Here is a 25311-nt window from a genome sequence, read left to right as displayed (position 1 = left end):
TAAAAATGTAGCTTATGTATTTTTTACATATTCCTTTCTTATATACCCACTCTTTATCCAGATACTCCCGGGCCACCTGTCAATGTGACTGTTAAGGAAATATCCAAAGATTCTGCCTATATTACTTGGGATCCTCCCATTGTTGATGGTGGAAGTCCCATCATAAACTATGTGGTAGAAAAACGTGACGCGGAGAGGAAGTCCTGGTCAACAGTGACAACTGAGTGCTCAAAAACAAGCTTCAGAGTATCTAACTTGGAAGAGGGAAAATCCTACTTCTTCAGGGTGTTTGCTGAAAATGAGTATGGCATCGGTGATCCTGGTGAAACACGTGATGCCGTCAAAGCTTCCCGTAAGCATATGAGCGACTTCCCCATCATTTTGAGTGACCTCTTACCGTAGTTATCTGGGGCTTAGACTTATCATGTTTTCTTTGCTTTAGAAACCCCTGGACCAGTTGTGGACCTGAAAGTGAGGTCTGTAACTAAGTCATCTTGTAGCATAGGCTGGAAAAAGCCTCACAGTGATGGTGGAAGTCGAATTATCGGATATGTAGTGGATTTCCTGACTGAAGATAATAAGTGGCAACGTGTTATGAAATCATTAAGCTTACAATATTCTGCAAAAGATCTGAGTGAAGGGAAGGAATATACCTTCAGAGTGAGTGCTGAGAATGAAAATGGAGAAGGAACCCCAAGTGAAATCAGTGCTGTGGCAAAGGATGATGTTTGTAAGCCATGCATCTTCATTTTCCCTTTATTGTCATCAAAAGTGCATGCTTGAGCCCTACTCACTGGCTTATATAAACACCCTTTACAAATTATAATGATCTGAAAAAATTAATTGCCTGGTCTGAAAAATAACAATAATTTATCTCTGCTGTTTTACAGTGGCTCCGGACCTTGACTTAAAGGATATACCTGACTTGTGCTACTTGGCAAAAGAAAACAGCAACTTCCGTCTTAAGATCCCCATAAAAGGCAAGCCGGTTCCATCTGTATCCTGGAAGAAAGGGGAAGATCCTCTAGCAACTGACACAAGAGTCAGTGTTGAGTCATCTGCCGTTAACACAACTCTTGTGGTATATGATTGCCAAAAATCTGATGCTGGAAAATATACAATCACACTAAAGAATGTTGCTGGCACCAAGGAAGGAACTCTCTCTATAAAAGTTGTTGGCAAGCCTGGCATCCCCACCGGGCCAATCAAATTTGATGAAGTCACAGCAGAAGCCATGACCTTAAAGTGGGGTCCTCCAAAAGATGACGGAGGTTCTGAAATCACCAACTATATCCTAGAGAAGAGAGATTCTGTAAACAACAAGTGGGTGACATGTGCCTCTGCTGTTCAGAAAACTACCTTTAGAGTAACCAGACTTCATGAGGGCATGGAATACACCTTCAGGGTCAGTGCCGAAAATAAATATGGTGTAGGAGAAGGCCTGAAATCAGAGCCAATTGTTGCTAAACATCCATTTGGTAAGTGTCTCAGAGTCAGAAAACACAAAGCAAAACATGTTTTTGAGGAAGTTCCGTATTGTAAATCTTGCATTATCTACTTTTTCCTAGATGTGCCTGATGCTCCCCCACCTCCCAATATTGTAGACGTCAGACATGATTCAGTATCTCTAACTTGGACTGACCCCAGGAAAACTGGTGGCTCTCCAATTACAGGTATTTAATTTGCTCTTATCCCACAGCTTGTACATTAATGTTGCTTCCACATCTTCCTCCCTGAAAACAAGCTGAATGTGTGTTCCTTATTTATAGCACTACCTGCGTATATAATAATGTTTTTCCTTTCAGTATATTATACATTCATACATTAAGCATTAATTAAGCTAATACTTGATTTCAATGAAAATCTCCTAATAGTTAACAAGAAAAGGCTTTCTTAGTGATATCTATTTTTGTAAGTTAGGATTTTTCAACAGAAGATGCAATAAATACACAGATTCTAAGAGAGAATAGCCCTATGCCCTAGGGTAATAAAATTGTAGATACTAGCAAGAATGACTATTTACTCCATATTATGTCCACAAATTAACTATTTGGGCAAAAACATATATTTAAAACACAGGTGACATTCGTATTTTCTACCTGAATTGACAAATTCACTTGGTCTTTTTTGTAGGATATCATATTGAGTTCAAGGAAAGGAACAGCCTTTTGGGAAGAGAGCTAACAAGACTCCCATTAGGATGAGAGACTTCAAAGTGACTGGATTAACTGAAGGTCTTGAATATGAATTCCGAGTTATGGCAATCAACTTAGCGGGAGTGGGCAAGCCAAGCCTGCCATCAGAGCCAGTTGTGGCACTTGATCCAATTGGTAAGTCACTATACAAAGAAAAGTCTGTGTGTATTTTCTGCATGAAAACAAAAACAAAAAAACATCGGTATTTGACTGACTCTTTTGCTTTGTTTTAGATCCTCCTGGCAAACCTGAGGTTATAATGTAACAAGGAATTCGGTGACTCTCATCTGGACTGAACCCAAATGATGGTGGTCATAAGTTGACTGGCTATATAGTGGAGAAGCGGGATCTACCTTCCAAATCTTGGACGAAAGCCAACCATGTTAACGTCCCAGATTGTGCCTTTACCGTAACTGACCTTGTTGAAGGTGGGAAATATGAATTCAGAGTTAGAGCGAAGAATACAGCAGGTGCTATCAGTGCCCCATCAGAAAGTACAGGAACCATTATTTGCAAGGATGAATATGGTAGGTGTATTTTACCTATTATACATATAAAAAATGGCAAATCAAGCTGCCTTCCTTTTTTGATTAAAATGTATTTTTTTTCTTTGCAGAGGCACCAACCATCGTCCTTGATCCCACAATAAAAGATGGGCTAACAATTAAAGCAGGAGATACCATTGTTTTGAGTGCCATTAGCATTCTTGGCAAGCCCCTTCCAAAGTCAAGTTGGTCTAGGGCCGGAAAAGACATTAGACCATCAGATATCGTTCAGATATCTTCGACTCCAACATCTTCCATGCTTACTATCAAGTATGCCACTAGAAAAGATGCTGGTGAATATACCATTACTGCTACCAATCCTTTTGGCACAAAGGAAGAACATGTGAAGGTAACAGTCCTCGATGTACCTGGCCCCCCAGGTCCCATTGAAATCAGTAATGTTTCTGCTGAGAAAGCAACACTTACGTGGACACCTCCATTGGAAGATGGTGGCTCACCGATTAAGTCCTATGTTCTTGAAAAGAGAGAGACCAGCCGACTTTTGTGGACAGTGGTTGCTGAAGATATTCAGTCTTGCAGGCATGTGGCAACCAAACTTATCCAAGGAAATGAGTACCTCTTCCGGGTCTCAGCTGTAAACCAGTATGGGAAAGGAGAACCTGTACAGTCTGAACCTGTCAAAATGGTAGACAGATTTGGTATGTAGAGCGTATAAGACAACTGACCTGTTAACATTTGTAGCACAGTTTGTGAAATCATGGATTTCTCATAAATTTACTTCCTTTTCAGGTCCCCCTGGCCCTCCTGGAAAACCAGAGGTTTCAAATGTCACTAAAAACACTGCCACTGTCAGCTGGAAAAGACCAGCTGATGATGGTGGTAGTGAAATCACAGGATATCACATTGAAAGGAGAGAAAAGAAAGGCTTGCGATGGGTGAGAGCAACAAAGATGCCAGTTTCAGATCTCAGATGCAAAGTAACAGGACTGCAAGAAGGAAATACCTACGAATTCCGTGTCAGTGCAGAAAACAAAGCAGGAATTGGTCCACCTAGTGATGCTTCAAATCCTGTTCTAATGAAAGATGTAGCATGTTAGTATTTATTTTTTTCAACATCACTCATGTGGGAGTACCAATATTTCATAGAAGTTATCCAAAAGCTAAACTCTTAATATACATTTTTGTGTCTTTGTTTCTATTTCAGATCCCCCAGGACCACCTTCAAATCCACACATCACTGATACTACCAAGAAATCTGCTTCTTTGGCCTGGGGCAAGCCTCATTATGATGGAGGACTTGAAATCACTGGTTATGTTGTAGAGCATCAAAAAGTAGGAGATGAGGCCTGGATAAAAGACACAACAGGAACTGCTCTCCGAATCACTCAATTTGTTGTCTCTGATCTTCAGACTAAAGAAAAATACAATTTTAGAATCAGAGCCATCAATGATGCAGGTATTGGGGAGCCAGCAGTGATTCCAGATGTTGAAATTGTAGAACGGGAAATGGCTCCTGATTTTGAACTAGATGCTGAGCTTCGAAGAACACTTGTTGTTAGAGCAGGACTCAGCATTAGAATATTCGTCCCAATTAAAGGTCGTCCTGCTCCTGAAGTGACATGGACCAAAGACGGTATCAACCTTAAAAACCGAGCTAACATTGAGAACACGGAATCATTTACTCTTTTGATTATACCAGAATGTAACAGATACGACACTGGTAAATTTGTCATGACCATTGAAAACCTTGCTGGGAAGAAAAGTGGCTTCGTTAATGTCAGAGTCTTGGATACCCCAGGACCTGTCCTTAACCTAAGGCCTACGGACATCACAAAGGACAGTGTCACCCTCCACTGGGACCTCCCTCTGATAGATGGGGGCTCACGTATAACAAACTATATTGTGGAAAAACGAGAAGCAACACGGAAATCTTATTCCACAGCCACCACTAAATGCCATAAATGCACATATAAAGTTACTGGCTTGACTGAAGGATGTGAATACTTCTTCAGAGTGATGGCAGAAAATGAATATGGAATTGGTGAGCCAGCAGAAACAACAGAACCTGTAAAAGCCTCCGAAGCACCATCACCACCTGACAGTCTTAACATTATGGACATAACTAAGAGCACAGTCAGCCTAGCATGGCCTAAACCAAAGCACGATGGTGGCAGTAAGATCACTGGCTATGTGATTGAAGCCCAGAGAAAAGGCTCTGACCAATGGACCCATATCACAACTGTGAAAGGGTTAGAATGTGTTGTGAAGAATCTAACTGAAGGGGAAGAATACACCTTCCAAGTGATGGCAGTGAACAGTGCAGGAAGAAGTGCGCCTAGAGAAAGCAGACCTGTCATTGTTAAGGAGCAGACATCGCTTCCAGAATTGGATCTCCGTGGCATTTATCAGAAATTAGTCATTGCCAGAGCCGGTGACAACATCAAAGTTGAAATTCCAGTGCTTGGTCGACCAAAGCCCACAGTTACGTGGAAAAAAGGAGACCAAATTCTTAAACAGACACAGAGAGTTAATGTTGAAAATACAGCAACTTCAACCATCTTAAATATCAATGAGTGTGTAAGAAGTGATAGTGGGCCCTATCCATTAACAGCAAGAAACATTGTAGGAGAGGTTGGTGATACCATCACCATTCAAGTCCATGATATCCCAGGGCCACCTACTGGACCAATCAAATTTGATGAAGTTTCATCTGATTTTGTAACCTTCTCTTGGGACCCACCTGAGAACGATGGAGGTGTACCAATAAGCAACTATATTGTAGAAATGCGACAGACTGACAGTACTACGTGGGTTGAGTTAGCCACCACCGTTATACGCACTACCTATAAAGCCACTCGCCTTACTACTGGAGTGGAGTATCAATTCCGGGTAAAAGCTCAAAATAGATATGGAGTTGGACCACCAATCACCTCGGCATCTGTAGTTGCCAGCTATCCATTTAAGGTTCCTGGGCCTCCTGGGACCCCTCAGGTGACGGCGGTTACCAAGGATTCAATAACAATTAGCTGGCATGAACCTCTTACTGATGGTGGAAGCCCTATTTTAGGATATCACATTGAAAGAAAAGAACGAAACGGTATTCTCTGGCAGACTGTGAGCAAAGCATTAGTACCAGGCAACATTTTCAAATCAAGTGGACTTACAGATGGTATTGCTTATGAATTCCGAGTGATTGCAGAAAACATGGCAGGCAAAAGCAAGCCAAGCAAGCCATCTGAACCCATGCTTGCTTTAGATCCCATTGACCCACCTGGGAAACCAGTTCCTCTAAATATTACTAGACACACAGTGACACTTAAATGGGCTAAGCCTGAATATACTGGAGGCTTTAAAATTACTAGTTATATAGTTGAAAAGAGAGACCTTCCCAATGGACGGTGGCTGAAAGCCAACTTCAGCAACATTTTGGAGAATGAATTTACAGTCAGCGGCCTAACAGAAGATGCTGCCTATGAATTCCGTGTCATTGCTAAAAATGCTGCTGGTGCTATTAGTCCACCATCTGAGCCATCAGATGCTATCACATGCAGGGATGATGTGGAAGCACCAAGGATAATGGTGGATGTTAAATTTAAAGACACAGTTATATTAAAAGCAGGTGAAACATTCAAGCTAGAAGCTGATGTCTCAGGTCGCCCACCTCCAACAATGGAATGGACCAAAGATGGAAAGGAGCTTGAAGGCACAGCAAAGTTAGAAATAAGAATTGCGGATTTCTCAACTAATCTGGTAAACAAGGATTCATCAAGAAGAGACAGCGGTGCCTATACCCTTACAGCAACTAATCCTGGTGGTTTTGCTAAGCATATTTTCAATGTCAAAGTTCTTGATAGACCAGGCCCACCTGAAAGACCTTTAACTGTATCCGAAGTGACATCAGAAAAATGTGTGTTGTCATGGCTGCCTCCACTAGATGATGGAGGTGCCAAAATTGATCATTACATAGTTCAGAAACGTGAAACCAGCAGATTGGCATGGACTAATGTAGCCTCCGAAGTCCAAGTGACCAAACTAAAGGTCACTAAACTTTTGAAAGGCAATGAATACATATTCCGTGTCATGGCTGTAAATAAATATGGAGTAGGAGAACCACTGGAATCAGAGCCTGTGCTTGCAGTAAACCCTTATGGACCCCCTGATCCACCCAAAAACCCTGAAGTTACAGCTATTACTAAAGATTCAATGGTTGTCTGCTGGGGACATCCTGACTCTGATGGTGGAAGTGAAATCATCAATTATATTGTAGAACGACATGATAAAGCTGGGCAACGCTGGGTTAAATGCAACAAAAAAACTCTTACAGATTTAAGATATAAAGTGTCTGGACTGACAGAAGGACACGAATATGAGTTCAGGATTATGGCTGAAAATGCTGCTGGAATTAGTGCACCAAGTCCTGCCAGTCCATTTTATAAAGCTTGTGATGCTGTGTTTAAGCCCGGCCCACCAGGTAACCCACGTGTTCTAGATACAAGCAGATCATCCATTTCAATTGCTTGGAATAAACCAATCTACGATGGTGGCTCAGAAATCACTGGGTATATTGTTGAGATTGCCCTGCCAGAGGAAGATGAATGGCAGATTGTCACTCCACCAGCTGGGCTCAAGGCAACTTCTTACACCATCACCAACCTCAAAGAGAATCAGGAATATAAAATCCGAATCTATGCCATGAATTCTGAAGGAATGGGAGAACCTGCACTTGTTCCTGGAACTCCAAAGGCTGAAGATAGGATGCTACCTCCAGAGATCGAGCTGGATGCTGACCTGCGCAAAGTTGTTACAATAAGGGCTTGTTGTACCCTGAGACTTTTTGTTCCAATCAAAGGAAGGCCTGCACCTGAGGTGAAGTGGACCCGGGAACATGGAGAATCTTTAGATAAAGCTAGCATTGAATCCACAAGCTCTTACACCCTGCTCATTGTTGGAAATGTAAACAGATTCGACAGTGGCAAATACATACTAACTATAGAAAACAGCTCAGGCAGCAAGTCTGCATTTGTCAATGTTAGAGTACTAGATACACCAGGCCCTCCACAGGATCTTAAGGTAAAGGAGGTCACTAAGACATCTGTCACATTGACATGGGAGCCTCCCCTCCTTGATGGTGGTTCAAAAATAAAGAACTATATTGTTGAAAAGAGGGAATCAACAAGAAAAGCATATTCAACTGTTGCAACAAATTGCCACAAGACTTCCTGGAAGGTAGACCAGCTTCAAGAAGGGTGTAGTTACTATTTCAGGGTTCTTGCTGAAAATGAATATGGCATCGGGCTGCCTGCTGAAACTGCAGAATCTGTGAAAGCATCAGAACGACCCCTTCCTCCAGGAAAAATAACTTTGATGGATGTCACCAGAAATAGCGTGTCACTCTCTTGGGAAAAACCAGAGCATGATGGAGGCAGCCGAATTCTAGGCTACATTGTTGAGATGCAGAGCAAAGGTAGTGACAAATGGGCCACATGTGCCACAGTCAAAGTCACCGAAGCCACTATAACTGGATTAATTCAGGGTGAAGAATACTCTTTCCGTGTTTCAGCTCAGAAAAGGGTATCAGTGATCCTAGACAACTGAGTGTGCCAGTTATTGCCAAAGATCTTGTCATCCCACCGGCCTTCAAACTCCTGTTCAATACTTTCACTGTACTGGCAGGTGAAGACCTAAAAGTTGATGTTCCATTCATTGGACGCCCTATACCTGCTGTTACGTGGCATAAAGATGATGTACCACTGAAGCAGACAACTAGAGTAAATGCAGAGAGCACAAAAATAATTCACTACTGACAATAAAGGAAGCCTGCCGAGAAGATGTTGGACATTACACAGTTAAATTGACAAACTCGGCTGGTGAAGCTACTGAAACCCTTAATATTATTGTTCTTGACAAACCAGGGCCTCCAACTGGACCAGTTAAAATGGATGAAGTGACAGCTGATAGTATTACTCTTTCCTGGGGCCCACCTAAGTATGATGGTGGGAGTTCTATCAATAATTACATTGTAGAAAAACGGGACACTTCCACAACCACCTGGCAAATTGTGTCAGCTACTGTTGCAAGGACAACAATAAAGGCTTGCAGATTAAAGACTGGATGTGAATATCAGTTTAGGATTGCAGCTGAAAACAGATATGGAAAGAGTACCTACCTCAATTCAGAGCCTGTTGTAGCCCAGTATCCATTCAAAGTTCCTGGTCCACCAGGCACACCATTTGTAACACTCTCCTCCAGGGACAGCATGGAAGTACAATGGAATGAGCCAGTCAGTGATGGAGGTAGCAAAGTCATCGGCTATCATCTAGAACGCAAGGAAAGAAATAGTATCCTCTGGGTGAAGTTGAATAAAACACCTATTCCTCAAACCAAGTTTAAAACAACTGGCCTCGATGAAGGCATTGAATATGAATTTAGAGTCTCCGCAGAGAACATCGTGGGCATCGGCAAGCCAAGCAAGGTGTCAGAATGCTATGTAGCTCGTGACCCATGCGACCCACCAGGACGGCCAGAGGCAATTATTGTCACGCGAAATTCTGTGACTCTCCAGTGGAAGAAACCCACTTATGATGGTGGAAGCAAGATCACTGGTTATATTGTTGAGAAGAAAGAATTGCCTGAGGGTCGTTGGATGAAGGCCAGTTTTACAAATGTCATTGACACTCAGTTTGAAGTAACTGGCCTGGTTGAAGATCACAGATATGAGTTCCGGGTCATAGCTCGAAATGCTGCAGGAGTGCTCAGTGAGCCTTCAGAAAGCACAGGAGCAATAACAGCAAGGGATGAGGTAGAGCCACCACGGATAAGTATGGATCCAAAATACAAAGACACGATTGTGGTTCATGCTGGCGAGTCATTCAGGGTTGATGCAGATATTTATGGCAAACCGATACCAACCATTCAGTGGGTAAAAGGCGATCAGGAGCTTTCAGATACAGCCCGATTAGAAATAAAGAGCACGGACTTTGCCACCAGTCTCAGCGTAAAGGACGCAGTACGCGTTGACAGTGGAAATTATATACTAAAGGCCAAAAATGTCGCAGGGGAGAGATCAGTTACTGTAAACGTCAAAGTTCTTGATAGACCAGGGCCACCTGAAGGACCTGTTGTTGTATCAGGAGTGACAGCAGAAAAATGCACACTAGCTTGGAAACCCCCGCTACAGGATGGTGGGAGTGACATCATAAATTATATTGTGGAAAGGAGAGAAACCAGCCGCTTAGTTTGGACCCTGGTTGATGCCAATGTGCAAACTCTCAGCCATAAGGTTACTAAGCTTCTTGAAGGCAACGAATATGTTTTCCGTATAATGGCTGTAAACAAATACGGTGTTGGCGAACCTCTTGAATCTGAACCAGTAATTGCCAAGAATCCGTTTGTAGTGCCAGATGCACCAAAGGCCCCAGAAATCACAACAGTGACCAAGGACTCAATGACTGTTGTATGGGAAAGACCAGCATCTGATGGTGGCAGTGAGATTCTTGGATATGTTCTTGAAAAACGGGATAAGGAGGGCATTAGATGGACAAGGTGCCACAAACGCCTGATTGGAGAATTACGCCTGAGAGTAACTGGACTCATAGAAAATCACGATTATGAATTCAGAGTCTCAGCTGAGAATGCTGCTGGACTTAGTGAGCCAAGCCCACCTTCTGCTTACCAAAAGGCTTGTGATCCTATTTATAAACCAGGACCTCCAAACAATCCCAAAGTTGTGGATGTTACCAGATCTTCTGTCTTCCTTTCTTGGAGCAAACCAATATATGATGGTGGCTGTGAAATCCAAGGATACATTGTTGAAAAATGTGATGTGAGTGTTGGTGAATGGACAATGTGCACTCCACCAACTGGAATCAATAAAACAAATATAGAAGTAGAAAAGCTGTTGGAAAAGCATGAATACAACTTCCGTATCTGTGCTATTAATAAAGCTGGAGTTGGAGAACATGCTGATGTCCCTGGACCTGTTATAGTTGAAGAAAAATTGGAAGCCCCAGACATTGAGCTTGACCTAGAACTAAGGAAAATTATAAATATAAGGGCAGGTGGCTCCTTAAGGCTATTTGTTCCTATTAAAGGTCGTCCCACACCAGAAGTTAAATGGGGGAAGATGGATGGTGAAATCCGAGATGCAGCTATAATTGATGTCACTAGCAGTTTCACCTCTCTTGTTCTTGACAACGTCAACCGATACGATAGTGGAAAATATACTCTCACGTTAGAAAACAGCAGTGGAACAAAGTCTGCCTTTGTTACTGTGAGAGTCCTGGATACACCAAGTCCACCTGTTAATCTGAAAGTCACAGAAATCACTAAAGACTCAGTATCTATTACCTGGGAACCTCCTCTTTTGGATGGAGGATCCAAAATTAAAAATTACATTGTTGAGAAACGTGAAGCCACAAGAAAATCATATGCTGCAGTTGTAACAAATTGCCATAAGAATTCTTGGAAGATTGATCAACTCCAAGAAGGATGCAGTTACTACTTTAGAGTCACAGCTGAGAACGAGTATGGTATTGGCCTTCCTGCCCACACTACTGATCCAATTAAGGTTGCAGAAGTCCCACAACCTCCAGGAAAAAACTGTGGATGATGTCACCAGAAACAGTGTTTCTTTGAGTTGGACAAAGCCTGAACATGATGGTGGCAGCAAAATCATTCAGTATATTGTGGAAATGCAAGCTAAACACAGTGAGAAATGGTCAGAGTGTGCTCGTGTCAAGTCCCTTGAAGCAGTAATTACTAACCTAACTCAGGGAGAAGAATATCTCTTTAGAGTTGTTGCTGTAAATGAAAAGGGAAGAAGTGATCCTAGGTCCCTTGCAGTTCCAATAGTTGCCAAAGATCTGGTCATTGAGCCAGATGTAAGACCTGCATTCAACAATTACAGTGTACAGGTTGGCCAAGACTTGAAAATAGAAGTGCCAATTGCTGGACGTCCTAAGCCAACCATTACCTGGACTAAAGATGATCTTCCACTGAAGCAGACTACAAGAGTCAATGTCACGGACTCACCTGACCTCACTATACTCAGTATTAAAGAAACTCATAAGGATGATGGTGGACATTATGGAATCACAGTTGCTAATGTTGTGGGTCAGAAAACAGCATCCATTGAAATTACAACTCTAGATAAACCTGATCCTCCAAAAGGACCTGTTAAATTTGATGAAGTCAGTGCTGAAAGTATTACACTATCTTGGAATCCCCCAGTATATACAGGGGGCTGCCAGATCACCAACTACATTGTTCAGAAAAGAGATACAACCACCACAGTATGGGATACAGTTTCTGCTACTGTTGCCAGAACCACACTCAAAGTGACCAAACTGAAAACTGGTACAGAATACCAATTCAGAATCTTTGCTGAAAACAGATATGGACAAAGCTTTGCCTTGGAGTCTGATCCAATTGTAGCTCAATATCCCTACAAAGAACCAGGCCCCCCGGGCACACCATTTGCCACAGCCATTTCCAAAGACTCCATGGTCATTCAGTGGCATGAACCAATCAATAATGGTGGGAGCCCAGTCATAGGTTACCACCTTGAGAGAAAGGAAAGAAATAGTATTTTATGGACAAAAGTCAACAAAACTATTATTCATGACACCCAGTTTAAAGCACTCAATCTGGAAGAGGGCATTGAATATGAATTCAGAGTTTATGCTGAAAATATTGTTGGAGTAGGCAAAGCAAGCAAGAATTCTGAATGCTATGTAGCCAGAGATCCCTGTGACCCACCAGGAACCCCAGAAGCAATAATGGTTAAAAGAAATGAAATCACTTTACAATGGACCAAACCTGCATATGATGGTGGAAGTATGATTACAGGTTACATTGTAGAGAAACGTGATTTGCCGGAGGGTCGCTGGATGAAAGCCAGCTTCACAAATGTCATTGAAACTCAATTTACTGTGTCAGGTCTTACTGAAGATCAAAGATATGAGTTCAGAGTCATTGCAAAGAATGCCGCTGGGACAATAAGTAAACCTTCTGACAGTACTGGACCAATAACTGCCAAGGATGAGGTTGAACTCCCAAGAATTTCAATGGATCCAAAATTCAGAGACACGATTGTGGTAAATGCTGGAGAAACATTCAGGCTTGAGGCTGACGTCCATGGAAAGCCCCTACCTACCATTGAGTGGTTACGAGGAGATAAGGAAGTTGAAGAATCTGCCAGATGTGAAATAAAGAACACAGATTTCAAGGCTTTACTTATTATAAAGGATGCCATTAGAATTGATGGTGGACAGTATATTTTAAGAGCTTCCAATGTTGCAGGTTCTAAGTCATTCCCAGTAAATGTGAAAGTATTAGATAGACCAGGACCTCCAGAAGGGCCAGTCCAGGTTACTGGAGTCACTTCTGAAAAATGCTCTTTAACATGGTCTCCACCACTTCAAGATGGTGGCAGTGACATTTCTCACTATGTTGTTGAAAAGAGAGAAACAAGTCGACTTGCCTGGACTGTTGTTGCTTCGGAAGTTGTGACCAATTCTCTGAAAGTTACCAAACTCCTAGAAGGGAATGAATATGTTTTCCGTATAATGGCTGTCAACAAATACGGTGTTGGAGAGCCTTTGGAATCCGCACCAGTACTAATGAAAAATCCATTTGTGCTTCCTGGACCACCGAAAAGCTTGGAAGTCACAAACATTGCCAAGGATTCCATGACCGTCTGTTGGAACCGTCCAGATAGTGATGGTGGAAGTGAGATTATTGGTTACATTGTAGAGAAAAGAGACAGAAGTGGCATTAGGTGGATAAAATGTAACAAACGCCGCATTACAGATTTGCGTCTAAGAGTAACGGGATTAACAGAAGATCACGAGTATGAATTCAGAGTCTCTGCAGAAAATGCTGCTGGAGTTGGAGAACCAAGTCCAGCTACAGTTTATTACAAGGCTTGCGATCCTGTGTTCAAACCTGGCCCACCCACAAATGCACACATTGTAGACACCACTAAAAATTCAATTACACTTGCCTGGGGTAAGCCCATCTATGATGGTGGCAGTGAGATCCTAGGATATGTAGTAGAAATCTGTAAAGCAGATGAAGAAGAATGGCAAATAGTTACTCCACAGACTGGCCTGAGAGTCACTCGATTTGAAATTGCAAAACTCATTGAGCACCAAGAGTATAAAATACGCGTCTGTGCCCTCAATAAAGTTGGTTTAGGTGAGGCCACATCAGTTCCTGGTACTGTGAAGCCAGAAGATAAACTTGAAGCACCTGAACTTGACCTTGACTCTGAATTAAGGAAAGGAATCGTTGTAAGAGCTGGTGGATCTGCCAGAATTCACATTCCATTCAAAGGTCGCCCAACACCCGAAATCACCTGGTCTCGAGAGGAAGGTGAATTCACAGATAAGGTCCAAATTGAAAAGGGAGTAAACTATACCCAACTATCAATAGATAACTGTGATAGAAATGATGCTGGAAAATACATTCTCAAGCTGGAAAACAGCAGCGGATCTAAATCTGCTTTTGTAACTGTGAAAGTTCTTGACACCCCAGGACCACCACAGAATTTGACAGTCAAAGAAGTGAAAAAAGATTCTGTCCTTCTGGTATGGGAACCACCCATCATTGATGGGGGTTCAAAGGTCAAGAACTATGTTATTGACAAACGTGAGTCAACCAGAAAAGCCTATGCTAATGTGAGTAATAAATGCGGTAAAACAAGCTTTAAAGTTGAGAATCTTACAGAAGGAGCCATTTATTACTTTAGAGTTATGGCTGAAAATGAATTTGGAGTTGGTGTTCCAGTGGAAACTGTTGATGCTGTGAAAGCTGCTGAACCGCCTTCCCCACCAGGAAAAGTTACACTCACTGATGTGTCCCAGACCAGTGCCTCGTTGATGTGGGAGAAACCTGAACATGACGGTGGTAGCAGAGTCTTGGGGTATGTTGTTGAAATGCAGCCTAAAGGAACAGAAAAATGGAGTGTTGTGGCTGAATCCAAAGTCTGTAATGCAGTTGTTACTAGTTTGAGCTCTGGACAAGAATATCAGTTCCGTGTCAAGGCTTACAACGAGAAAGGAAAAAGCGATCCAAGAGTGCTTGGTGTTCCTGTGATAGCCAAGGATTTGACTATACAGCCTAGTTTTAAGTTACCATTTAACACATACAGTGTCCAAGCTGGGGAAGATCTTAAAATTGAAATTCCAGTTATCGGCCGACCAAGACCTACAATTTCATGGGTCAAAGATGGTGAACCTCTTAAACAGACAACAAGAGTAAATGTTGAGGAAACAGCTACTTCAACTATTTTGCACATTAAAGAGAGTAACAAAGATGACTTTGGAAAATATACTATAACAGCAACAAATAGTGCAGGTACAGCAACAGAAAATCTCAGCATTATTGTTTTGGAAAAGCCTGGACCTCCAGTTGGGCCAGTTAGGTTTGATGAAGTTAGTGCAGACTTTGTGGTCATATCTTGGGAACCTCCAGCCTATACTGGTGGCTGCCAAATAAGCAACTACATTGTAGAGAAGCGAGATACAACTACCACCACTTGGCATATAGTATCAGCAACAGTTGCAAGAACAACGATAAAAGTAACCAAACTGAAAACAGGCACTGAATACCAGTTTAGAATTTTTGCAGAAAACAGGTATGGAAAAAGTGCCCCTCTGGATTCTAAACCGGTTATTGTACAATATCCATTTAAAGAACCTGGGCCACCTGGAACTCCTTTTGTGACATCAATTTCAAGAGATCAAATGGTTGTGCAGTGGCATGAGCCAGTTAATGATGGAGGTAGCAAAGTTATTGGCTACCATCTTGAACAGAAAGAAAAGAACAGCATTTTATGGGTCAAATTAAATAAGACTCTCATTCAAGACACCAAATTCAAAACAACTGGGCTTGATGAAGGCCTTGAGTATGAGTTCAGAGTTTCTGCTGAAAATATTGTTGGCATTGGCAAGCCTAGCAAAGTGTCAGAATGCTTTGTCGCTCGTGATCCATGTGACCCACCTGGTCGCCCTGAAGCCATTGTTATTACAAGAAACAATGTCACACTGAAATGGAAGAAACCTGCCTATGATGGTGGTAGCAAAATAACAGGTTATATTGTAGAGAAGAAAGATCTACCTGATGGCCGCTGGATGAAAGCCAGCTTTACCAATGTATTAGAAACTGAATTTACAGTGAGTGGACTTGTAGAAGACCAAAGATATGAATTTAGAGTAATTGCAAGAAATGCAGCTGGCAACTTAAGTGAACCATCTGAAAGCACTGGTGCCATCACTGCAAGAGATGAAATTGATGCACCAAATGCCTCGATGGATCCAAAATATAAAGATGTAATCGTTGTTCATGCAGGAGAGACTTTTGTCCTTGAAGCTGATATCCGCGGCAAACCTATACCTGATATTGTTTGGTCAAAAGATGGAAGAGAGCTTGAAGAAACAGCTGCTAGGATGGAAATTAAGTCTACTATTCAGAGAACCACTCTTGTTGTCAAAGACTGCATACGTACTGATGGAGGACAATATATTCTGAAACTCAGCAATGTTGGTGGTACAAAGTCTATCCCAATTACCGTAAAGGTACTTGACAGGCCAGGGCCCCCTGAAGGACCTCTGAAAGTTTCTGGAGTGACTGCTGAGAAATGTTACCTGGCATGGAACCCACCTTTACAAGATGGTGGTGCTAGTATTTCACATTACATCATTGAAAAGAGAGAAACAAGCAGACTCTCCTGGACCCAGGTTTCAACTGAGGTACAGGCCCTTAACTACAAAGTCACTAAACTTCTTCCTGGTAATGAGTACATTTTCCGTGTCATGGCTGTGAATAAATATGGAATTGGAGAGCCTTTGGAATCTGAGCCTGTCATAGCCTGTAATCCTTATAAACCACCAGGTCCTCCTTCACCACCTGAAGCCTCAGCAATCACCAAAGACTCTATGGTAGTAACATGGGCACGCCCAGTGGATGACGGAGGTGCTGAAATTGAGGGCTACATTCTTGAAAAACGAGATAAGGAAGGTATTAGATGGACCAAGTGCAACAAGAAAACACTAACAGATCTCCGACTCAGAGTAACTGGCCTTACCGAAGGTCATTCCTATGAGTTCAGAGTTGCTGCTGAAAATGCAGCTGGTGTGGGTGAACCTAGTGAGCCATCTGTTTTCTATCGTGCATGTGATGCTTTGTATCCACCAGGTCCACCAAGTAATCCAAAAGTAACAGATACTTCCAGATCTTCTGTCTCCCTGGCATGGAATAAGCCAATTTATGATGGTGGCGCACCTGTCAAGGGCTATGTTGTTGAGGTCAAAGAAGATGCGGCTGATGAATGGACAATTTGCACTCCACCAACAGGATTACAAGGAAAGCAGTTCACAGTGACCAAGCTTAAAGAAAATACTGAATATAACTTCCGTATTTGTGCCATCAATTCTGAAGGTGTAGGTGAACCTGCAACTATACCTGGCTCAGTTGTTGCTAAAGAGAGGCTAGAGCCACCAGAAATAGAACTTGATGCTGATCTCAGAAAGGTGGTCGTTCTGCGTGCAAGTACTACTTTACGCTTATTTGTCACAATCAAAGGTCGACCAGAGCCTGAAGTTAAATGGGAAAAGGCCGAAGGCATTCTCACTGAGAGGGCCCAGATTGAGGTGACCAGCTCATACACAATGTTGGTAATTGATAACGTTACCAGATTTGATAGCGGTCGGTATAATCTGACACTAGAAAATAACAGTGGCTCCAAAACAGCTTTTGTTAACGTCAGAGTTCTTGACTCGCCCAGTGCCCCTGTGAATTTGAATGTAAGAGAGGTAAAGAAAGACTCGGTGATGTTGTCTTGGGAACCACCACTTATTGATGGTGGGGCTAAGATTACAAACTACATTGTTGAAAAACGGGAAACTACAAGAAAAGCATATGCTACTGTTACAAACAATTGCACTAAGAATTCTTTTAAAATTGAAAATCTACAAGAAGGATGTTCTTACTACTTCCGAGTCTTGGCTTCCAATGAATACGGGATTGGTTTGCCAGCTGAAACAGCTGAACCTGTTAAAGTTTCTGAACCACCCCTCCCACCTGGAAGAGTAACTCTTGTCGATGTGACTCGTAACACAGCTACAATTAAGTGGGAGAAACCAGAAAGTGATGGTGGCAGCAAAATTACTGGTTATGTAGTTGAAATGCAGACTAAAGGGAGTGAAAAATGGAGCACCTGCACACAAGTCAAGACTCTAGAAGCAACTATATCTGGGCTAACTGCTGGAGAAGAGTATACCTTCAGGGTAGCTGCAGTTAATGAAAAGGGACGAAGTGATCCAAGACAACTTGGAGTGCCAGTAATTGCAAGGGATATTGAAATAAAGCCCTCAGTTGAGCTTCCTTTCAATACTTTCAATGTAAAGGCTAGAGACCAACTTAAGATTGATGTTCCATTTAAAGGAAGACCTCAAGCTACTGTAAGCTGGAAAAAAGATGGTCAGATTCTTAAAGAAACCACAAGGGTCAATGTTTCTTCTTCAAAGACTGTAACATCACTATCTATTAAGGAAGCTTCAAGGGAAGATGTTGGAACTTATGAATTATGTGTTTCAAACAGTGCTGGATCCATAACAGTTCCTATTACTGTAATTGTCCTTGACAGACCAGGACCTCCAGGACCTGTACATATTGATGAAGTTAGCTGTGACAATGTAACAATTTCTTGGACTCCTCCAGACTATGACGGTGGCTGCCAAATTAGCAATTACATCGTTGAAAAGAGAGAAACCACTTCTACAACATGGCACACAGTCTCACAAGCAGTTGCAAGAACATCCATTAAAATAGTTCGTCTGACAACGGGAAGTGAGTATCAGTTCCGTGTTTGTGCAGAAAACCGCTATGGCAAGAGTTCCTACAGTGAATCTTCACCTGTTGTTGCAGAGTATCCATTCAGCCCCCCAGGTCCTCCTGGTACTCCTAAAGTTGTACATGCCACAAAATCTACCATGGTTGTAACCTGGCAAGTGCCAGTAAATGATGGAGGAAGTCAAGTAATTGGCTATCACCTTGAATAAAGAGAGAAGCAGTATTCTTTGGTCAAAAGCAAATAAAATCCTCATCACTGATACTCAAATGAAAGTCTCTGGCCTTGATGAAGGACTGATGTATGAGTATCGTGTATATGCTGAGAATATTGCTGGAATTGGTAAATGCAGTAAGTCTTGTGAGCCAGTCCCTGCAAGAGATCCTTGTGACCCTCCTGGACAACCTGAAGTCACAAATATCACAAGAAAATCAGTGTCACTTAAATGGTCTAAACCACATTATGATGGTGGAGCTAAGATCACAGGATACATTGTCGAACGTAGAGAACTACCTGATGGCCGGTGGCTGAAGTGCAATTTTACTAACATACAAGAAACATACTTTGAAGTAACTGAACTTACTGAAGATCAGCGTTATGAATTCCGGGTTTTTGCAAAGAATGCTGCTGACTCCATTAGTGAACCATCTGAATCCACTGGACCTATTACAGTTAAAGACGATGTTGAGGCTCCAAGAATTATGATGGATGTCAAGTTCCGAGATGTCATTGTTGTCAAAGCTGGAGAGGTCCTTAAGATACATGCAGACATTGCAGGGCGACCTCTGCCAGTAATTTCCTGGGCCAAGGATGGTGTAGAAATTGAAGAAAGAGCAAGAACAGAAATTGTCTCAACGGACTATGATACTCTGTTAACCGTGAAAGACTGTGTCAGACGAGACACTGGGCAGTATGTACTAACACTAAAGAATGTTGCAGGAACTCGGTCTATGGCAATTAATTGCAAGGTACTTGATAAGCCTGGCCCACCAGCAGGACCACTTGAAATAACTGGCCTCACAGCTGAGAAATGCTCTCTTTCCTGGGGACCGCCCCAAGAAAATGGTGGCGCAGACATCGACTATTACATTGTAGAAAAACGTGAGACGAGCCGCCTCGCATGGACAATATGTGAAGGAGAATTAAGGACAACTTCCTGTAAAGTAACCAAGTTACTCAAAGGCAATGAATACATCTTTAGAGTAACAGGCGTTAATAAATATGGTGTTGGTGAGCCCCTAGAGAGTGTGGCAGTAAAGGCACTAGATCCATTTACAGTTCCAAGTCCACCCACATCTTTGGAAATTACGTCTGTGACCAAAGAGTTCATGACACTTTGCTGGTCAAGACCTGAGATGGGAGGCAGTGAAATCTCTGGATATATATTGAAAGGCGAGAAAAACAGCCTACGATGGGTGCGTGTAAACAAAAAACCAGTTTATGATCTGAGAGTGAAGTCAACTGGACTTCGGGAAGGATGTGAATATGAGTACCGGGTTTATGCGGAAAATGCTGCTGGCCTGAGCCTTCCAAGTGAACCCTCTCCCTTAATTCGGGCAGAAGATCCAGTGTTCTTACCATCTCCTCCATCCAAACCCAGAATTGTGGACTCAGGCAAGACAAATATAACTATTAGCTGGGTTAAGCCCTTGTTTGATGGTGGGGCCCCAGTAACTGGATACACTGTAGAATACAAAAAATCTGATGAGACTGAATGGGAAACTGCCATTCAGAACTTAAGAGGCACAGAATATACCATAGGTGGACTAACAACAGGAGCTGAATATGTTTTCAGAGTAAGATCTATCAATAAGGTTGGTGCTAGTGATCCCAGTGATAGCTCTGATCCCCAAATAGCAAAAGAAAGAGAAGAAGAACCTGTATTTGAACTTGACAGTGAAATGAAGAAGACCTTGATTGTCAAGGCTGGTTCCTCATTTACCATGACCGTACCTTTCCGAGGAAGGCCAGTACCTAGTGTCTCGTGGAGTAAGCCAGACACTGACCTCCGCACTAGAGCTTATATTGATTCCACAGACTCTCGCACATCACTTACTATTGAAAATGCCAACAGAAGTGATTCTGGAAAATACACGTTAACAATTCAGAATATTTTGAACGCTGCTTCACTGACTTTAGTTGTCAAAGTTTTAGATTCTCCTGGTCCTCCGGCCAGTATTACTGTACATGATATAACCAAAGAGTCTGCAGTGTTATCCTGGGATGTTCCGGAAAACGATGGTGGAGCACCAGTGAAGAATTACCACATAGAAAAACGTGAGGCCAGTAAGAAAGCATGGGTCTCTGTGACCAACAACTGTAACCGCCTCTCCTACAAAGTTACCAACTTACAAGAAGGGGCAATTTACTACTTCCGAGTCTCTGGAGAAAATGAGTTTGGTGTTGGTGTACCAGCAGAAACAAAAGAAGGAGTAAAAATAACAGGTATGTTTTAAGAACAAAGAACATCTTATATCTATATTAATTTTCCTAGAATATGATGAATCATTCTAATTAGTCTCACTTAATTTTAAAGGCTTTTAGTTCACACCTCAACAATTCATACTGCATGAATTGTTTCACAGCATGAAATCTCTAATACAAAAAGTTTTTTTGTTGATAAATTGCAGAAACTTACATAGCTGGAATTGGAAAATATATATTGAATTTAAGTATAACTGAATTTGACTGCACATATATAGTATGTGTGTGCCGAAATCTTACAAGATTGTTCATCTTATTCCTCACTTTTATACCCATGATAAATTTGGGATGCATTTTACCATTTTATCTAGTCATTTGACACTTAATTTGAATTTGATTCCCATGACATATCCTGACATGTAATGACCAAAGCTTGGGGAAGTTTTGCTTGGCTCAGAAGCTAAACTGGTCATATGAAAAGAGAGACTCAAATCAAAGATTAAGTATGTAGCCTTCATTTAAAATTTTTCTTTGACAATGCAGAAAGAACACATATGAGGGGAGGAATGTTGTAATAATCCCTTTATTTTGATGTTTTACTTTCTTAGAAAAACCAAGCCCACCTGAAAAACTTGGAGTAACAGGTGTATCCAAAGATAGTGTTTCCCTGACCTGGTTGAAGCCAGAACACGACGGTGGAAGCAGAATTGTACACTATGTCGTTGAAGCACTAGAAAAGGGACAGAAAAATTGGGTTAAATGCGCAGTGGTGAAATCAACCCATCATGTTGTTTCTGGTCTGAGGGAGAATTCTGAATACTTTTTCCGGGTGTTTGCTGAAAATCAAGCTGGTCTGAGTGACCCCAGAGAGCTTCTGCTTCCTGTTCTTATTAAGGAACAACTGGGTATGTCTAATTTTATGTAGAAGCAAAATTTGAAATGGTTTGTATTAATTTTTAGAAACTCTTTTTCACCTTCATCTGACATATTCTTATCTTTCAGAACCACCTGAAATTGATATGAAGAATTTCCCAAGTCATACTGTATATGTTAGAGCTGGTTCAAACCTTAAAGTTGACATTCCTATTTCTGGAAAACCACTGCCCAAAGTGACCTTATCAAGAGATGGTGTCCCCCTGAAAGCAACCATGAGGTTTAACACTGAAATTACTGCTGAGAACCTGACCATCAATCTCAAAGAAAGCGTTACTGCTGATGCTGGAAGATATGAGATCACTGCCGCCAATGCCAGTGGAACAACAAAAGCTTTCATTAACATCATTGTATTGGATAGGCCTGGTCCCCCTACTGGCCCTGTTGTTATTAGCAATATAACAGAAGAAAGCGTGACTCTCAAATGGGAGCCACCTAAGTATGATGGTGGAAGTCAAGTTACCAACTACATTGTACTCAAGAGAGAGACAAGTACTGCAGTATGGACTGAAGTGTCTGCAACGGTTGCAAGGACCATGATTAAAGTCATGAAACTGACCACAGGAGAAGAATACCAATTCCGCGTCAAGGCAGAAAATCGCTTTGGCATCAGTGATCACATAGATTCAGCTTGTGTGATTGTCAAATTACCATACAGTAAGTTGTTGAACTTTTCAAAGATCCCAGGTTTTCATTTACATAAGTGTTTTAAATATCTGTACTAACCTAAAGGATTCCTGTCTTTTGTAGCAACACCTGGACCACCATCTACACCATGGGTCACTAATGTTACTCGGGAAAGCATCACCGTGGGCTGGCATGAACCAGTGTCCAATGGAGGCAGTGCAGTTATAGGCTACCACCTGGAAATGAAAGACAGAAACAGTATTTTGTGGCAGAAAGCCAACAAATTGGTCATCCGCACAACTCACTTCAAAGTCACAACGATCAGTGCTGGACTTATTTATGAATTTAGGGTATATGCAGAAAATGCTGCTGGTGTTGGAAAACCCAGCCATCCTTCTGAACCAGTCCTAGCCATTGATGCCTGTGGTATGTATTTTTCATAAGAAGGACAATTCTGACTACTTAAAAATGAAAATCTTATTTCTGAAAAGCAAAATAATGTTGACATAAGTTCCACTGATTTGCTTTCTCTTATTTCCTCAGAACCCCCAAGAAATGTCCGTATCACTGATATTTCCAAAAACTCTGTCCACCTTTCATGGCAACAACCAGCTTTCGATGGAGGAAGCAAGATTACAGGCTATATTGTTGAGAGACGAGACCTTCCAGATGGCAGATGGACCAAGGCCAGCTTCACCAATGTTATCGAGACTCAATTCACTGTCTCTGGCTTGACTCAGAATTCCCAGTATGAATTCCGGGTCTTTGCTAGGAATGCCGTTGGTTCTGTCAGCAATCCATCTGAGGTTGTAGGCCCCATTACGTGCATCGATTCTTATGGTAAGCATTTTTAGAACTTTTAATCCCAATAGCATTTTAACCCAATATCTTTCCTTGCTTTTTCTGGTTCTAATCTATAGAATAACTTTGACTAGGGGCGCCTGGGTGGCGCAGTCGGTTAAGCGTCCGACTTCGGCCAGGTCACGATCTCGCGGTCCGGGAGTTCGAGCCCCGCGTCGGGCTCTGGGCTGATGGCTCAGAGCCTGGAGCCTGTTTCCCATTCTGTGTCTCCCTCTCTCTCTGCCCCTCCCCCGTTCATGCTCTGTCTCTCTCTGTCCCAAAAATAAATAAACGTTGAAAAAAAAAATTAAAAAAAAAAAAAGAATAACTTTGACTATGCACCTTAATTAGATATTTGAAGAAATTATATGAACTAGCTGAGAATCTCAGGAAAATTCCTTAATCTCTCCTGGTCTCTTGACCTAACTGTAAAATGTGAGATTTGGACTACAGGATATCTAAAGTCCTTTGCAACTTCAACCTTTTAGAATTCTTTGATTGTATTTATGAGTTGGCACTTTCCCTTTTTTTCTATTTTAAAACATGAGAATTAATAATTAAAACCATGGTTGAGTGCTCAGATAATTTTCATCTTACATAAATGAAAGACCAAACAGAGGCATTAATGATAGTATTAGCAGCAGCTAACATATACTGGGTGCTTTCTTGAATTCTCTCCCTTAATTCTAACAGCCCTAACATTATCCCATTTTACAGAAGAGAAACTGAGGTTTAGAGTGCTTATATGTAACTTCCCCAACATCAAGCAGCTCATCAGTGTAGAGTGGGAATTCAAAGAGACAGACTCCAGAACTCTGTCTACATTGCTGTCATTACAAAATACACACACTTGACCATTATAGAAGATAAAGAACAGATTCAACTCAACAGTGGTTTCAAAATTAAAATTTCATGAGGGTTATTTGACCATTATAGAAGATAAAGAACAGATTCAACTCAACAGTGGTTTCAAAATTAAAATTTCATGAGGGTTATGTACCCTATGATACTCTTTTTAAAAGTTCCGTGTGTTCAAGGAGTCTCTATGGTGTCTCGGCATTAAGTATCCACGCCTGTCCTCATGCTGAGAACCTCAAGGCTGCTCTTTATGAATCAGGCTTTGTGAACACTGTTGTGAGACTGTGAAGCAAGTCAAATTTATTCTCAAATTTAGTTTCTCAAAAGTCCTAAGCTTCTAACCAGCCTGGCAGAAAATCTGTCCAGTGAAATACTCTGTGAGTAATGAATTCAGACTTCAAGAGTCAGACATGAACAATCCACACTTGGATATCAGTGAACTGGGAAGAGAAAATAACAAGAATAGGAGATAGAGGAAAAGAAAGGAGAATCTGAAATGAAAGAAAATGGATAATACAACTTCTATAGGGATGTTCTCACTACCATATCCCATTTTATCCTTAGAATTAAATACCTGATAGACTTTAAAATACATTTCAAAGGCATTGAAGTCCTTGTGCAATTAGTGTGTCATTGGAGGGCAGAGCTTCCTTACAACCTTTCTTCCCCATCTGGGATAGAACTATGGCTTGTAAAGTTTTACTGTTTAAAATAATAGGTAAATATGGGGTGCCTGGGTGGCTCAGTTGGTTAAGCATCCGACTTCGGCTCAGGTCATGATCTCACAGTCTGTGAGTTCGAGCCTCACGTCAGGCTCTGTGCTGACAGCTTGGAGACTGAAGCCTGCTTCCGATTCTGTGTCTCCCTCTCTTTCTGCCCCTCCCCTGCTCATGCTCTGTCCACCTCAAAAATAAAACATTAAAACATTATTTAAAAATAAAACAAAAACATTAAAAACAAAAAATTTAAAATAATAGGTAAATAAAATTAGAACTACCATGTAAAAAAAAAAAGTACTATATTACTTAATAAAGGCCAATGGCCATACTTTGAAGTTGCAATTATTTTTTCCATCCTT

General features: G+C 41.6%; 1 protein-coding gene across 1 annotated transcript in view; it reads left to right on the top strand.

The window, feature by feature from the left end:
• The window catches only part of TTN (titin), a 277183-nt gene that overhangs the window by 222164 nt on the left and 29708 nt on the right, over positions 1-25311 (top strand). The window contains 20 exon segments of the mRNA XM_032594445.1: positions 62-352; positions 443-730; positions 891-1478; positions 1569-1673; positions 2134-2169; positions 2172-2330; positions 2429-2449; positions 2452-2497; positions 2499-2722; positions 2812-3399; positions 3491-3793; positions 3906-8261; positions 8264-8485; positions 8488-11296; positions 11298-18758; positions 18760-20996; positions 21584-21880; positions 21978-22565; positions 22659-22961; positions 23079-23375. Coding sequence (XP_032450336.1) covers positions 62-352; positions 443-730; positions 891-1478; positions 1569-1673; positions 2134-2169; positions 2172-2330; positions 2429-2449; positions 2452-2497; positions 2499-2722; positions 2812-3399; positions 3491-3793; positions 3906-8261; positions 8264-8485; positions 8488-11296; positions 11298-18758; positions 18760-20996; positions 21584-21880; positions 21978-22565; positions 22659-22961; positions 23079-23375 — 21219 coding nt within the window.

This window comes from Lynx canadensis, chromosome C1 (assembly GCF_007474595.2).
Source record: "Lynx canadensis isolate LIC74 chromosome C1, mLynCan4.pri.v2, whole genome shotgun sequence".
In the NCBI taxonomy this organism is placed as follows: domain Eukaryota; kingdom Metazoa; phylum Chordata; class Mammalia; order Carnivora; family Felidae; genus Lynx; species Lynx canadensis.
This window is presented reverse-complemented; position numbering and strand designations above follow the sequence as displayed.